Source organism: Entelurus aequoreus, linkage group LG20 (assembly GCF_033978785.1).
Source record: "Entelurus aequoreus isolate RoL-2023_Sb linkage group LG20, RoL_Eaeq_v1.1, whole genome shotgun sequence".
NCBI classification, from domain to species: domain Eukaryota; kingdom Metazoa; phylum Chordata; class Actinopteri; order Syngnathiformes; family Syngnathidae; genus Entelurus; species Entelurus aequoreus.
In genome coordinates this window covers 46590700-46608199 of record NC_084750.1, presented here as the reverse complement: position 1 = coordinate 46608199, position 17500 = coordinate 46590700, and the positions used below count along the sequence as shown (strand labels likewise).

The window sequence follows — 17500 nt, the reverse complement described above, 5'->3', positions numbered from 1 at the left end:
CAGTGAAGTACATATTCCGTACAATTGACCACTAAATGGTAACACCCCAATAAGTTTTTCAACTTGTTTAAGTCGGGGTCCACTTAAATTGATTCATGATACAGATATATACTATCATATATACTATCATCATAATACAGTCATCACACAAGATAATCACATTGAATTATTTACATTATTTACAATCAGGGCTTACATGTAACGTACATTGCGTCAGTTGTTTATGTAAGTGAGTTGAAAAATAAAACTAACATCCATCCCCGCTGATGTTGCCTCTACTTAACAGCCATAAAAAGATTATAACATGTTACACTGTATATATACATTCATACATTGTATTACTGTACTTTATTTTCACGTACAAACCCCCACAGTGATGGGCCGTAAGAAGCTGCATGCTATGTAGCTTAACTACATTTTCCAGTAGCTTGGCGGTGGCTGAGCTACTAGAGGCTATTCCTGTAGCTTAGCCACTTTTACACGCATGTAGCCAGGGAGCTTACATGAGAGAGAGAACATGGACTGTGCTGGATGAATGACAACATCCATGATGATTGCTTGGTGTCCCTATGATGAGGCCAAGGTTAGGGCCAAACATTAGGGACTGCTGGCCAATCAGAGGCAAGATAAAGCGGGCCATTTCAACTAGTAACCAAACAATAACAGACACTCATGTCACATGACCATGAGGAGACAGAGAGACGCTTCAAACTGACCACTCCAAAAAAAGAAACATTTGAAAAGGTCAGAGGAATTCTCTCCCGCAGATGATACATCTCCTTTAGTGATGAAGATGACGTGCAGGAAAGCACAATAATGCGTGTCCTTGGCCATATTTAGACAAAGGTTTGCCTTTAGAGAAAACAATGCCTTAGTTTTTACTTGTTGACTCTGTAAAGCACAATCATGAGCGCTGTCTTCATCTAAGAGGTGGAACACATGAAGTGACTTGATGAGAACATAACCGTTAGCAACTCTTCCCAAACTACACACAAGTCATTCTTCTTGTTTATGGTCAACATATGCTGTTTTTTACTGTTGGTAGACAACATGATTAACATTATAGGGGTGGGCCAAAGAAAAGGCAAACTAAATAAATACATACAGTGGAGGTAGTTGTAGGTGTCCCCAGCTAGTTAATAGTAATATTTCCACACTTACACCAACATTGATATTATACTGTACATGTGGGCCCATACATAGAAATGCTGTTACTTTTGCACTGTAGCTTGCTACAATTCTCCAGGGATAGCTTCCCTTGTAGCTTAGTTTACATGTAACTTGTAGCTTAGCTTGCTACATTTTCCAAGTAACTTGCCCATCACCGAAAAAAACCCACTCATTCTTAAAGTGTGGCGACTTTTATTTTATTTTGTACTGGTAGTAGTAGTAGCGACTACCTTGTTTATTTACGGAATCTGATCAATTTCCTTTATTTTCACTTCATAGAACTGCGAGATCGGTTTGCAGCTGAGTGTGAAGCGACTGGGATGAGAATCAGCACCTCCAAGTCCGAGTCCATGGTTCTCGCCCGGAAAAGGGTGGAGTGCCATCTCCGGGTTGGGAGGAGACCCTGCCCCAAGTGGAGGAGTTCAAGTACCTCGGAGTCTTGTTCACGAGTGAGGGAAGAGGGGATGGTGAGATGGACAGGTGGATCGGTGCGGCGTCTTCAGTAATGCGGACGCTGTATCGATCTGTTGTGGTGAAGAAGGAGCTGAGCCGGAAGGCAAAGCTCTCAATTTAGCGGTCGATCTACGTTCCCATCCTCACCTATGGTCATGAGCTTTGGGTTATGAGCGAAAGGACAAGATCACGGGTACAAGCGGCCCAAATGAGTTTCCTCCGCCGGGTGGCAGAGGTCTCCCTTAGAGATAGGGTGAGAAGCTCTGTCATCCGGGGGGAGCTCAAAGTAAAGATGCTGCTCCTCCACATGGAGAGGAGCCAGATGAGGTGGTTCGGGCATCTGCTCAGGATGCCACCCGAACGCCTCCCTAGGGAGGTGTTTGGGTAGGGCACGTCCGACCGGTAGGAGACCACGGGGAAGACCCAGGACACGTTGGGAAGACTATGTCTCCCGGCTGGCCTTGGAACGCCTCGGGATCCCCTGGGAGGAGCTGGACCAAGTGGCTGGGGAGAGGGAAGTCTGGGCTTCCCTGCTTAGGCTGCTGCCCCCGCAACCCCACCTCGGATAAGCAGAATTAGATGGATGGATGATGGAATTGCACATGAAAGTGATGTGGAGGCCACATTGTGCATGTTTATACTAGAGTCTGATAGAGATCACATTTTACTTGCAGTGTGAACAGTCAGATGGAAACAATCAGATTCCCAAAAATCTGATTTGGGCCACTTCAGCCTGCAGTGTAAACGTAAAGTGAGACTGGCAGAAGAAATACGATCTGTGTCACTTGAGGGCAAAAACATCAGATTTGGTGTGCAGTGGAAACACGCATGGGTTTTGATTGGTTATTGTCTTATTTTTGCCTGGGCAAAAAAAGCTGTTGACAAAAATGATTAGTCAAGGAAATGGTCTCAGGAGTCATGTGGGGTCAATCTCTCAAACCAAACACCCAAACCTGCTATGACATACACTTTGCTAAATGCTACCTGGGCAGGTGATTGAATTCCTATTGGCGGTAAGCACCTTGATCCGCATTAGAATGGACAGTGACGTGCTATCTCGCTAACAATAGCGCTTATACATCCATGTCATTATGAGCTTACGCCGTCGAACAGGCCATCATTGCACACACACACGCACACGCACACACACACACGCACACACACACACGCACACACACTGGTGCACCTGATCTGATTGCAGCGGGTCAGCAGACCTTTGCGTGCAGAGGAACATCAGCTGACCGCAGACAAAAGCAGGGAAGAAGTCTTCACCACAGGGAGGGAATGACTCAGCACTCACGTCTCAAATTAGATTCCACGACATTGTTGCAATAAATAATGACATCATAACATGGGGGGGTGTAAATCACAACATACTGTATATGTGTAGGTGTCCACAGCTGTGTGTTGTGGATAACAAAAACATAGAGAAGCAACAATTAAAACAGGATTACCTTTCTTTAAAATCAACCGGATCTTTTGCTTTGTCATTTGTTTTTTTCCATAAAGAGCTTTGCCTTTTTTGCATGAACTGAGCCGCACAAGTTTGTCCAGCTAGCCTCTCCTATTCAGTGCAGCAACAATAGCCCAGAGCAAGATCTCATTTCCTGCCGGACAAAAGATCCTCAACTCCAATGTGCTGTCAGCCAGGGTTGGGAAAGACTTGAGGAGGGCCAACTAAAGAGCAAATATGTTAACACCTTAGACACATCCAACAGCTGGCCTACTCATCTGCTATCAAGCTGACCAATGACATCGCAGCAGCTCAAAATCTCAGTGACATATTTGTTGATTTCTAAAAAAACATTGAATATTTCTTCAACCATGTCATGTCATATCAAGTCCAAACTTTTTTTGAAAACTCAAAGGATGGTGGCGGAGGCCATTTTGATAGTTTTCCACTTTCAAAACAAGTACGATATAGACATTTTTTCAACAGTTTGTATGTTAGCGTCGCGTTATTAGCATCAACGTTTAAACGTTGTCACTTTACACTACACCTGTTTGCTGTTTTATTTTTGAATAATAGTATTAATAGAATGTACCTCAGCCTACAAATAGCCCCCAGGCCACCCCTGATGTCGAACACCTTTTGACTTGCAGAAACACATTTTTATTTCTGACTTTATTAGCCATGTAGCAAAGTATGTATTAGGGATCGACCAAATGTGGAACTTGGAGCCAAACTACGTCAAAATAAATGAAGTGCTTACCCAAAATGAACCGGGAAAAATGTCCCCGCCAGCTGGACCAAACACACAACTGTCCATTGAATGAGTCACTATAATATTGATCATGATGCATGCAACACAACATGCTATTGTTAGTACAAGTACAGTACATATGCTCTCGAGCTAGCTGTGTACAAACAAAACATGAAATAATACTTTACAGATATTGTAATATGATCATGTTTTGCAATCAGTACAGATTGGTGTCCTATCGCATGGTGTTGTGCGTTACAAACTTAAATGCCATTTAGCTGCTGACATAGTTGCTAACTTATCTTTTGCCACAGCTAGCTTACGGCTAACACCGTCACAAGGCGATGTACTACTACGCTAGAAAAATAGTTCCTCAGTGTTCCCTCTTACAATAACAATGTTGTTGCAGCTCGGTTATTATACAGGTTACAGGATGTAAATGAAGTACTCTTGGCAGTTTGAAGTGATTTAGAGGTAGAATAGATTAGCTCCCATTAGCTGCATTGCCAGCTACCAAGAACGAGCCCAGTTTTATATGTTACAAAGCAAAAAAAACAACCTTTTGTCTTCTCGTCTCGCATAAGGATTGTGAACGATAGGCAAAAAAGTGCAGTTCCCTTTTAAATGTTTGCTACATTTACAAATCATACATTTTATATACATTTTACCGTATTGACAAATCACTGAATTGAGAACAGGAAGTGATGCTATAAAGTGAAAAAGTGGTTGGACAGAATAAGCTTTGCTTCGTCCTACTCCTTTTTATTGTAAAGAGAAATGAAAATATGTAAACTATGTGATGTATCATATTGAAATGGTATACATGTTCCAAATAATCTTCAACCAAGCAATATTTGAGGGTTCCCCACAAGAAAGCCTTACAATGTACAAAAGCCATAAACCGCTATAAAAGTGTGTAACATTTGAGTAGATGGTGAGTTATTGTGATGTAGAGAAATCCCATATTTTCTCACATTTTCAGAAGATTTCCTGTAATTTGAAATGCAAATGTTGATGCTCCTCTTAGAAACACGTACTAAAGGTGTTGGTGATGTTTCTTTGCTGCTAAATGAACTCCAATAGTGGCGCCGTATTAAACATCATGTCGCTACTGGTCTGATGTTCCCAAAAAAGTCATGTTAAAAAACGTGGATGAATGTTGTCATTGTCATCTCAGGACATTCAATCATCACAACTGGACTGTTTGGTTGGTCTTGGAAGACTCATCTGAGTAGACTTCATCACTTCATGATCATAGACTTAACAACTTTACGCCTTGTCCAGTTGTTTACACTATTCATGTTCAAATAACTTGAACTGCAAATTGATATGGGCTCCAAATATCGGTTATGGGCCTCCTTGACTACGAATAATCGGTATCGGCCCTAAAAACCTTCTCTCTGGTATGTATGTTATGACATGATACTGTAGTCATGGGAGAAGTCTGCTCCCTCCCCCTGACCATCAACTTTCAGAAAATGGGTCCTTCAGAAGAAAAGAGTGAAATAACTTGGAGGCAAAGCATAGCTGGAAATATCATTGCAACCAAAAATAACTTGGTGCATATTTGATCATATTTGGTCAGCTGCATGATTCTTGCGATCTTGTGTCCTGCTCACAGATAAACAATTGTGTTCCAACCTGATGCTGAACTTAGCAGTATTGTGGCGACGTCTGATCCCATTCCTATGCAAGCAGGAGTGAGACAACTTGCAGTTTTGTGGCGTGAGGAGGACTAGCGTGCTCATTTGCAGGGTCAAACAACTTTCAAGCGTGTCTGCAAAAATCTGCCTGAGATGTCACGTTATGTTTTTCATGGTGGCCCGCTAATAATACCCTCAGGAGAAATCCATTTATGTTATTAGCGACAATGCAGACCATAAAGCTGTCATGTCACGCATACACTTCTTGTATAATAACATAAGCTGCTAATATGAGCGTGTATCCCAGTGAGAAAGACTGAAGATTAGTGAAGAATGTTCAGATCCTGAGATAATGCAAATACATTGCAACTATGTCTGCTTTGTCATCTGCACTCTTGCAGAAGATCTTCTCCACAGCCCTCTTTGGATCATACATGTGCATACATGCAGGCCAGGGGTGTCTACAATTCTTCAACTGAGGGCCACACACTAAACCAGGGGTCACCAACCTTTTTGAAACCAAGAGCTACTTCTTGGGTACTGATTAATGCGAAGGGCTACCAGTTTGATACACACTTAAATAAATTGCCAGAAATAGCCAATTTGCTCAATTTACCTTTAACTCTATGTTATTATTAATAATTAATGATATTTACACTTAATTGAACGGTTTAAAAGAGGAGAAAATACGAAAAAAATGACAATTAAATTTTGAAACATAGTTTATCTTCAATTTCGACTCTTTAAAATTCAAAATTCAACCGAAAAAAAGAAGAGAAAAACTAGCTAATTTGAATCTTTTGGAAAAAAATTAAAAAAGAATTTATGGAATATCATTAGTAATTTTTTCTGATTAAGATTAATTTTAGAATTTTGATAACATGTTTTAAATAGGTTAAAATCCAATCTGCACTTTGTTAGAATATATAACAAATTGGACCAAGCTATATTTCTAACAAAGACAAATCATTATTTCTTCTAGATTTTCCAGAACAAAAATTTTAAAAGAAATTCAAAAGACTTTGAAATAAGATTTAAATTTGAGTCCACAGATTTTTCTAGCTTTGCCAGAATATTTTTATTTTATTTTAATCATAATAAGTTTGAAGAAATATTTCACAAATATTCTATGTCAAAAAAACAGAAGCTAAAATGAAAAATTAAATCAAAATGTATTTATTATTCTTTACAATAAAAAAGATAAATTTACTTGAACATTGATTTAAATTGTCAGGAAAGAAGAGGAAGGAATTTAAAAGGTAAAAAGGTATATGTGTTTAAAAATCCTAAAATCATTTTTAAGGTTGTATTTTTTCTCTAAAATTGTCTTTCTGAAAGTTATAAAAAGCAAAGTAAAAAAATAAATTAATTTATTTAAACAAGTGAAGACCAAGTCTTTAAAATATTTTCTTGGATTTTCAAATTCTATTTGAGTTTTGTCTCTCTTAGAATTAAAAATGTCGGGCAAAGCGAGACCAGCTTGCTAGTAAATAAATACAATTTAAAAAATAGAGGCAGCTCACTGGTAAGTGCTGCTATTTGAGCTATTTTTAGAACAGGCCAGCGGGCTACTCATCTGGTCCTTACGGGCTACCTGGTGCCCGCGGGCACCGCGTTGGTGACCCCTGCACTAAAACATGCAGGGGCCATTTGGATAGTTTTCATTTTAAAACCACTTCAATATATAAATATATATATATATATATATTTTTTACCTTTTAGGGCTTCTCTCAAGGTTGGTCCCGAGTACCTGGAAGGGTCTAAGTCAAACTAAGTCATATCAATGCTTGAATCTAGATCCACTAAAATTCTTGGGGATCTAAAAGGGCCCCACTCATTAAAGTGTTAAACTTAAGTAATGCTTTATATTTAATTACCAGTATTTTACTTTCAACGCTTAAGTCTCAAGATCAACTTCAGATCTGTCAATTAGAAGTTTTATTTTATTATATTATATTAATTTTTGTATGTTTTATGCCTTTTTTTGTTATGGCAAACACTTAAAGTGAAGTGAAGTAGTTGAAGCCTTCAATAAGTCAATAATTCATAACATTGATTTTGATTCATTATTATTTTTCAGCAGTTTTAAAGAGAAAACAGCCTGCATGGCAGCTTTGTGTTATTAGAGTCAACATTTCACCTGTTTGCTCTTTTATTCCACTTGTTTGTATGTATATTACATGTGCTGGTAAGCGGGCCGCTTGATCTAGAAGGCGTAAACACAGCAGAGAAGACGTGACAACAAGGCATGCAGCTGGAGTTGAAACGCTCACTGTGATTAAGTCGGTTGCATTAGAACACATGACGGCTACGCTGAATGAGGCCAGTGGGGAAAAATGAATCTCAATAAATAAGTATTGTGAGTGTGTGTAGAAAGCTGTGGACTGATGGCAATACTTAAAGGGGTCTTATCCTGCACATTTCAGGGGCTTTTCAAATGATACTGGATCCCAGTGAGGCACTATGTTTAATATCAGGAATGTCCTGATCGACACTTTTGATCTGTTGGAGTCTTGATCCCATACTGTGACAATAGAATATAGAAGTGAACATGTTTTATATTAAGTAAACACATTTTTATCAAGCTTATCTTATTAAATGTAGAATGTATTGTTGTAAATCAGATGTGTTCAATGTGTGGTATTGAATAAAGAAAATAATGTTCAGTGCACAATATCTAAACAAAATCAAAAACTACAATTGGTTCCCATTGAAATCATTTGCACTACAAGGCTTGTTTTATCCAGAGACTTACTGCCTGACTTTGTAAACAACACCACCATACAAATGATTGTGTAATAATTAGATCAAGAAGAAGAAAAGAATCATTGATGTACTCATACTGTAAGTCTAAAAGGCTGCAAATGTAGAAGAGGGCCATTTTAATCATCAGAACAAACATTTGTCTCATTGGAAGGGGAACCAGACTACAAGTTTAACGAGTTCAACTGGACAAAATGAAGATGTTTGGCAAAATGAGGCACAACAGGCCCTTTGTGCAAAGTGCAAGCTTGCTGTGGGACTGGAGATCTTGTGAGATGATGTCAAGGAGAGGAGCACAATGCACCTGTGAACTGTACAAGCAAACACTTTTCTGGGGAGATCATTCTCACTATCTGGGGAGGGCTTCCTGAGAAGGATGGAACATTCCTGGGACAGGAGGCTCTACCGGGGGAAGGAAGGGCACTGCTATGACACAAACACACGCAGTGACGCCAACAGCCATCATGCAAGCGTGTGAACCGGAAACGGACGCCTGTCTTGCCGGAGATGGAAGATTGATTCACGAGGCTGACAGAGAGCCAACCTGCAGACTTTCCCAGCCCTGAACTCGGCCTCCAGCATCCTGGAGACATTGCTCACCTCCTGCTCCAGCAAAACATGTCCAACACAGTGTGTGTGTGTGTGTGTGTGTGTGTGTGTGTGTGTGCACTTGTCTCACCATCCTTGTGTGGACATACACTTGATAAGCCACCCTTTCTGTGAGGATCTTTGGACTTGTGAGGACATTTGCCTGGTCCTCACAACTACAGAAGTCAAATATTTTTTTTACTTTGTGTGTTTTGCATTCTGAAGTGAGGTTGCAACTAGGGATGTCCGATAAATGCTTCAAAATGTAATATCGGAAATTATCGGTATCGTTTTTTAAATTATCGGTATCGTTTTTTGTTATTGTTGTTTTGTTTTGTTTTTATTAAATCAACATAAAAACACAAGATACACTTACAATTAGTGCACCAACCCAAAAAACCTCCCTCCCCCATTTACACTCATTCACACAAAAGGGTTGTATCTTTTTTGTTATTAATATTCTGCTTCCTACATTATATATCAATATATATCAATAAAGTCTGCAAGGGATACAGTCCGTAAGCACACATGATTGTGCGTGCTGCTGCTCCACTAATAGTACTAACCTTTAACAGTTAATTTTACTCATTTTCATTAATTACTAGTTTCTATGTAACTGTTTTTATATTGTTGTACTTTCTTTTTTATTCAAGAAAATGTTTTTAATTTATTTATCTTATTTTATTAATTTTTTTAAAAAGTACCTTATCTTCACCATACCTGGTTGTCCAAATTAGGCATAATAATGTGTTAATTCCACGACTGCATATATCGGTTGATATCGGTATCGGTTGATATCGGTATCGGTAATTAAAGAGTTGGACAATATCGGAATATTGGATATCGGCAAAAAGCCATTATCTGACATCCCTAGTTGCAACTCTCTACTCCCATCTAGGGCTAGATGTATATTTTTTCATCATTCTAGCTATAGTGGAAAGGGGGGCCCTCACAACCCACTAACCAAACGTGGGTCCACACAAAGTAGGCAAGACATGTGTGTGTGTGTGTGTGTGTGTGTGTGTGTGTGTGTGTGTGTGTGTGTGTGTGTGTGTTAGGGCTGCATGATTTTCAGAGGAAACCTAACCGCGATATTTTTTGTCCAAAATTGCAATTTCCAATTTTTATATTTTGTGAAGACAGACATGTTACTTTTAGACTGTCAATCAACACATGTTTGTCTCAAGGTGCCACTCAGGTGTCATTTACCTGGAGGCCACTGGAGACTAGAGATTAGCTACTCCACAAGAAAAACTTGGTTTAAAAAATTCATATGTCTTTATTTTTATTGTTTAACACAAAATAAAATACAAAAATAAACATATGAAGAATGAATCTTAATATAATATTATTATTATAATTGTTATTATTTTTAACATTTATTACATTAGGGAACATGGAGTCCTTTACTTTTCTTTTATCCAGCCGCATACGCATCACTTTGATGGATTTTGTCAGCGAGACATACAGTATAGCTATAAAGCAACTTCAAACACTAATGTCCAGTGTGCCCAACAGAAAGGAGGCAGCAAGGGAAAAAGTCTCAATGGCAACACTGCAGTAACTTTCATCTATCCATCCATCAATCCATTTCATGCATCCATTTTCTACCACTTGTCCTGTTTGGGGTCGCGGGGGTGCTGGAGCCTATCTCAGCTGCATTCGGGCGGAAGGCGGGGTACACCCTGGACAAGTCGCCACCTCATCACAGGGCCAACACAGATAGACAACATTCACACACTAGGGACCATTTAGTGTTGCCAATCAACCTATCCCCAGGTGCATGTCTTTGGAGGTGGGAGGGGCCTATCCCCAGGTGCATGTCTTTGGAGGTGGGAGGGGCCTATCCCCAGGTGCATGTCTTTGGAGGTGGGAGGGGCCTATCCCCAGGTGCATGTCTTTGGAGGTGGGAGGGGCCTATCCCCAGGTGCATGTCTTTGGAGGTGGGAGGGGCCTATCCCCAGGTGCATGTCTTTGGAGGTGGGAGGGGCCTATCCCCAGGTGCATGTCTTTGGAGGTGGGAGGGGCCTATCCCCAGGTGCATGTCTTTTGAGGTGGGAGGAAGCCGGAGTACCCGGAGGGAACCCACGCAGTCACGGGGAGAACATGTAAACTTCACACAGAAAGATCCCGACCCCGGGATTGAACCCAGGACCTTCGTATTGTGAGGCAGACACACTAACCCTTCTACCACCGTGCTACCACTGTAACTTTTACTCATTGCGAAATGTTTCTCTGCTTGCATCACGCCCGATCGATGTCCCGGCCCCAGGAGCCACTGTGATTGGTAGGTTGGTTCAACGGTCAAGTGCCATTCTTATCAAACTGGCGGGCTGCACTACCATTCAACTCTCATATTAAAGGCCTACTGAAAGCCACTACTAGCGACCACGCAGTCTGATAGTTTATATATCAATGATGAAATCTTAACATTGCAACACATGCCAATACGGCCGGGTTAACTTATAAAGTGACATTTTACATTTTCCGCTAAACTTCCGCTTGAAAAGGTCTATGTATGATGACGTATGCGCGTGACGTCAATGGTTGAAACGGAAGTATTCGGACACATTGAATACAATACAAAAAGCTCTATTTTCATCGCAAAATTCCACAGTATTCTGGACATCTGTGTTGGTGAATCTTTTGCAATTTGTTCAATTGACAATGAAGACAGCAAAGAAGAAAGCTGTAGGTGGGATCGGTGTATTAGCGGCTGGCTGCAGCAACACAACCAGGAGGACTTTGACTTGGATAGCAGACGCGCTAGCCGCCGACCTCACCTTGACTTCCTCCGTCTCCGGGCCGCCGACCGCATCTATGATCGTCACTCTGTCAATCGCTGTAACGCAGGTGAGCACGGGTGTTGATGAGCAGATGAGGGCTGGCGTAGGTGGATAGCTAATGTTTTTAGCATAGCTCTGTGAGGTCCCGTTGCTAAGTTAGCTTCAATGGCGTCGTTAGCAACAGCATTGTTAAGCTACGCCAGGCTGGAAAGCATTAACCGTGTATTTACATGTCCATGGTTTAATAGTATTGTTGACCTTCTGTCTATCCTTCCAGTCAGGGGTTTATTTATTTAGTTTCTATCTGCATTTAAGCCCGATGTGCTATCACGTTAGCTCCGTAGCTAAAGTGCTTCGCCAATGTATTGTCGTTGAGATAAAAGTCACTGTGAATGTCCATTTCGTGTTCTCGACTCTCATTTTCAAGAGGATATAGTATCCCAGGTGGTTTAAAATACAAATCCGTGATCCACAATAGAAAAAGGAGAAAGTGTGGAATCCAATGAGCCAGCTTGTACCTAAGTTACGGTCAGAGCGAAAAAAGATACGTCCTGCACTGCACTCTAGTCCTTCACTCTCACGTTCCTCATCCACAAATCTTTCATCCTCGCTCAAATGAATGGGGTAATCGTCGCTTTCTCGGTCCGAATCGCTCTCGCTGCTGGTGTAAACAACGGGGAAATGTGAGGAGTCTTTCAACCTGTGACGTCACGCTACTTCCGGTACAGGCAAGGCTTTTTTTTATCAGCGACCAAAAGTTGCCAACTTTATCGTCGATGTTCTCTACTAAATCCTTTCAGCAAAAATATGGCAATATTGCGAAATGATCAAGTATGACACATAGAATGGATCTGCTATCCCCGTTTAAATAAGAAGATTTCATTTCAGTAGGCCTTTAAACACGCACGCTCAGGGGCTGCGAGCGGGACAGAGTGAGACCTCTTTCTCCCTGTTCGAAGCCGCAGCCGAAGAAAGCAGGCTCAACAATTGTCACTCAAATGTCGGTGGAAAAATACCTCAGCTTCTTACGTTCACGCTGTTGCACTAATTACAACATCGATGTGGATTCATTGTGCAGCCCTAGTGTGTGTGTGCTGCCACTACACTGGCTAAAAGACTGGGCTAACTTGTGAAGGGAGCCAGGAAAAGTCAACACAAGCTGCTCTGACATAAACAAAACAAGTGTCAGCTGATCTGAAAACACACACACACATTCACTGCTAGGAGGGACTGTAAGTGCGGTCATCTAGCATTGTAGCGACAAGATTGTGTATTAAAGTAAACAGGATGAGATGGAAGTCAGGTGAGAGAGTGTGTGCACCTACATGCTGGTCACAGCCCTCAACAGGGCTGAGAATCGGAGAGCCGGATGGACTGCAGAGCTCCGGGAAAGGGTTGGGGATGGCAGGAAGTGAAGCAGGACGCAGATGCTGCTCTTCCCGTAGACACCTGCAGGGGGAGACATATGCACACTCAAGTAGCAGCTGAGGCAGAAAACACACCATTGGACCAACCTGTTACAAAGCATGTGTGTGACAAACCATCATTCAAGTGTCGGCCATCTTTATACCTGGCGGCCTGGATGTGCATGGGTTGAGAGTGCCGCAGCCTCTCCCTGGATGGCGTGGATGGCAGGGCCGGGCCGTGTCGGGCGCAGGGGCCACCGTGCATGTGGTGATGGTGCCCGTTGAGGATGAGCGCCGTGTCCGCCTGGGTGGAATACACGCTCTCCATGGAGGAGTTCATCTCGTTCACCAGCTTCTCCAGATCCACGTCATCATCTGTGGGGGGCAGAGTGAGATGCTCTTAAAGGTCAAACCCCGGCCGAGTCATACCAAAGACTATAAAAATGGGAGCCATTACCTCCCTGCTTGGCACTCAGCATCAAGGCTTGGAATTGGGGGTTAAATCACCAAAAATGATTCCTGGGCGCGGCACCGCTGCTGCCCACTGCTCCCCTCACCTCCCAGGGGGTGATCACATTTCACCACACCTAGTGTGTGTGTGACAATCATTGCTACTTTAACTTTAACTTAACTTAGTTCCTCAAATATTTAAAAGAGACTCAAATTTAAAGTCATTGAAAAGTAAAAGTGGTTGAAAGGTAGATCATTGATGAGCCTTTTGTCTGCTTTTGTGTATTGCTGCACCGACATTCAGGAGTGCGAGTGTCTGAGGCTTCATGTCAATATTTTTGGACTGTGTTTCTTCTACTTTATTATTTGTATTGCATTTGATTGTATACATCATTTTGTGGGTAACTGGTTTGGGGGAGAAAAAAACAACATTTGACATGTTTAACTGTATTTCTGGGCTGTATATGTCAAAAATCTAATACATGTTTGAAAAAAATTAAAAGCTCATGCTAATGAAGAGATAAACAAGGGATTTGTATTATTAGTCCAATGTCTACATTTCCAGCAACTCGTCCTTCAATCATAGATCATATCTATCAGTGGTACTTTCACTTTAACTACAACCTAGTGACACAAGTCAAATCCTTCCCTCACAGCACTGTTCACTTCCTTGACTATTCATTTTTGTCAACAACCCATTTTCCCCTGGCGAAAATTCGACCAAAACGAATCAAAACAAATGCCGGTTGACGAAGACGATAACAGAAATAACTGACATTTTACTCCATGAATAAAAACAGGACCAAAATGTTGACAGAAAGGAAATCTAATCCTATTTCATTTGGTCTTGCAGATGCTGGCAATATATATCCAATCACAGCTCTTTAACATATGAGAGAGGGGCGGGAGTTAGTTACAAAGAAGAGCCAATCAGAAGCTTTTCCTTGTGAGATGAGGAAGTTGGATTTCTCACCCTCAAAACCAAAATGTATGAATTAACACATTCCACGTGGTTATATGTGTACACCTGGGAGAAAGTGAAGAGGACACTTTTTTTGGATGCTATTTGATATCATTAGCAGGCCACTTATCCATTGTGGCAGCTATACAATTGAAGCTAATTCTAGCGTATAGGTTGTATTCACATGACATCAAGTCCAGCTCATGAAACATGTCAGACTCAAAGTGGTGGGCAAGCGATCTTGGCGACATTTTGCCTTTCGCGTAGAACAATGCCCTATGCTCGCATTGTTTCAGGCTGTTCAAAAAGGATAAAAGTTTCTTCAGAGTTCCTTGAGAGCTAATCAAGAAGAGCAAAAGAGTGCAAGTTTTTATGTAAAATGACAAGAAAAGCAGCAAGCTCTAAGCTTTAGCACTAAAGCTCTTCTGTTTAACTATTGTACACACGTACAATAGTTAAACAGAAGAGATTTAGTGTGTACAATAGTTAAACAGAAGAGATTTAGTGTGTACAATAGTTAAACAGAAGACATTTAGTGTGTACAATAGTTAAACAGAAGAGATTTAGTGTGTACAATAGTCAAACAGAAGATATTTAGTGTGTACAATAGTCAAACAGAAGAGATTTAGTGTGTACAATAGTCAAACAGAAGAGATTCAGTGTGTACAATAGTCAAACAGAAGAGATTTAGTGTGTACAATAGTTAAACAGAAGAGATTTAGTGTGTACAATAGTTAAACAGAAGAGATTTAGTGTGTACAATAGTTAAACAGAAGACATTTAGTGTGTACAATAGTTAAACAGAAGATATTTAGTGTGTACAATAGTCAAACAGCAGATATTTAGTGTGTACAATAGTCAAACAGAAGAGATTCAGTGTGTACAATAGTCAAACAGAAGAGATTTAGTGTGTACAATAGTCAAACAGAAGAGATTTAGTGTGTGCAATAGTAAAACAGAAGAGATTTAGTGTGTGCAATAGTTAAACAGAAGAGATTTAGTGTGTACAATAGTTAAACAGAAGAGATTTAGTGTGTACAATAGTTAAACAGAAGAGATTTAGTGTGTACAATAGTTAAACAGAAGAGATTTAGTGTGTACAATAGTTAAACAGAAGAGATTTAGTGTGTACAATAGTCAAACAGAAGAGATTTAGTGTGTACAATAGTCAAACAGAAGAGATTTAGTGTGTACAATAGTCAAACAGAAGAGATTTAGTGTGTACAATAGTCAAACAGGAGAGATTTAGTGTGTACAATAGTCAAACAGAAGAGATTTAGTGTGTACAATAGTCAAACAGAAGAGATTTAGTGTGTACAATAGTCAAACAGAAGAGATTTAGTGTGTACAATAGTCAAACAGAAGAGATTTAGTGTGTACAATAGTCAAACAGGAGAGATTTAGTGTGTACAATAGTCAAACAGAAGATATTTAGTGTGTACAATAGTTAAACAGAAGAGATTTAGTGTGTACAATAGTCAAACAGAAGAGATTTAGTGTGTACAATAGTCAAACAGAAGAGATTTAGTGTGTACAATAGTCAAACAGGAGAGATTTAGTGTGTACAATAGTCAAACAGAAGAGATTTAGTGTGTACAATAGTCAAACAGAAGAGATTTAGTGTGTACAATAGTCAAACAGAAGAGATTTAGTGTGTACAATAGTCAAACAGGAGAGATTTAGTGTGTACAATAGTCAAACAGGAGAGATTTAGTGTGTACAATTGACCAACACTGGAAAAAAGGCAACTTTTCTCAGCAGGCTGGTGCTTGAGCAGTGATTATTTCTATATACTTCACTAATTGTTTTTAATAACTGGTATGGTATGTGTATATATTGTATCTGCTGATGTAGTTCTGCTGCAGTTGTAAGAAAAAAAAACAAAAAAGGCTGATACGATATACATCAAAATGCCAATGCCGATAATCGGCCTGGCCAATAACTGGTTGCTCGCTATATCAAAAGGTGAATTCCTCTACCTTGAGGGGATGTAATAAAATGGTTTGGGTCAGGGGTGTCCAGACTACCGCCTGCAGGCTTCCTCAATTTGGCACGTCGTGAGTTTATTAATAAGGGATCTGTTGCTTCCAAACCAATTTGAAGTATCTAACAATCTGATTGCTGCAACTTTGGCGCCATCTTGTGGACAATATGAGTAAATAAGGTCAATGACCATGAATTCTAAATTGAAAGAAATGTGGGTTAACCTTTTTTCTTATATGACCTAATCCAAACAACCTTCCCTACTCATGAGGCAAAATAAATACAAGCAACATCTCAAGTCAACAAACAGGATCCTACATTACACAACATACTCACATCCATGCACCAGAAAACATTTTAAATGACACCCATTTCAATCCATTGCAATGCATAATGGGAAAAATGCAAAACACTCCCTCTACACTTATCCATGTTTGGTGCATTTTAGCTGCTTGATATTTCTGATTAAACACAAAACCTTAAGCAGTTTGGCACGGAAGTAAACAAGGTAAAAGTCAAACTTTCACATACTCTTCATATTGAATTATCCAGCCATTATGAGCGCACACACACACACACACACACACACACACACACACACACACACACACACACACACACACACACACACACATATATAGTTATTTCACACACAGTCGGTTTTCAGCTCCCGGCCTAATTCTTTTTTAGCTCAATGCGGCCCCCATGTGAAAAAGTTTGAGAGCATTCTTTGGTGCACTAGAAGACCCAAAAGTCTGTATGCACCAATATGTTCCAGTGTCCGAGGCCCTTTTGACCAAGGAGTGTCCCAAACCAACACAATTCCTGACATTCCATTTTGGGGGTAAAAGGGAAGGCTCTGTGGGCCGTTGATGGCACAGCAAGGTAGCAAAGTAGGACAGAGTGTACAACATGTGCATGTAATTACACAGGATTAAAAGACAGTTGTAAACAGCGGGGAGTGGTCACAGAGAGGTATGCATTACAAGCATGGTGGACACAAGGTCATGTGATGTTGAAAAATGGGTCAGGGGTTCTGCTGTGAAGAGCAGCTGAGGACAGTGAGTTATGTAACGCGTGTGTTTGTTCACCT

General features: G+C 40.5%; 1 protein-coding gene across 3 annotated transcripts in view; it reads right to left on the bottom strand.

The window, feature by feature from the left end:
- Positions 1-17500, bottom strand: part of LOC133636311 (growth factor receptor-bound protein 10-like) — a 148773-nt gene that overhangs the window by 98640 nt on the left and 32633 nt on the right. For all 3 annotated transcript variants that reach the window (XM_062030189.1, XM_062030184.1, XM_062030185.1), the window contains 2 exons: positions 13178-13388; positions 12933-13056 (listed from right to left, as the gene is read on the bottom strand). In XM_062030189.1, coding sequence (XP_061886173.1) covers positions 12933-13056; positions 13178-13388 — 335 coding nt within the window. The remainder of the gene's footprint in view (positions 1-12932; positions 13057-13177; positions 13389-17500) is intronic.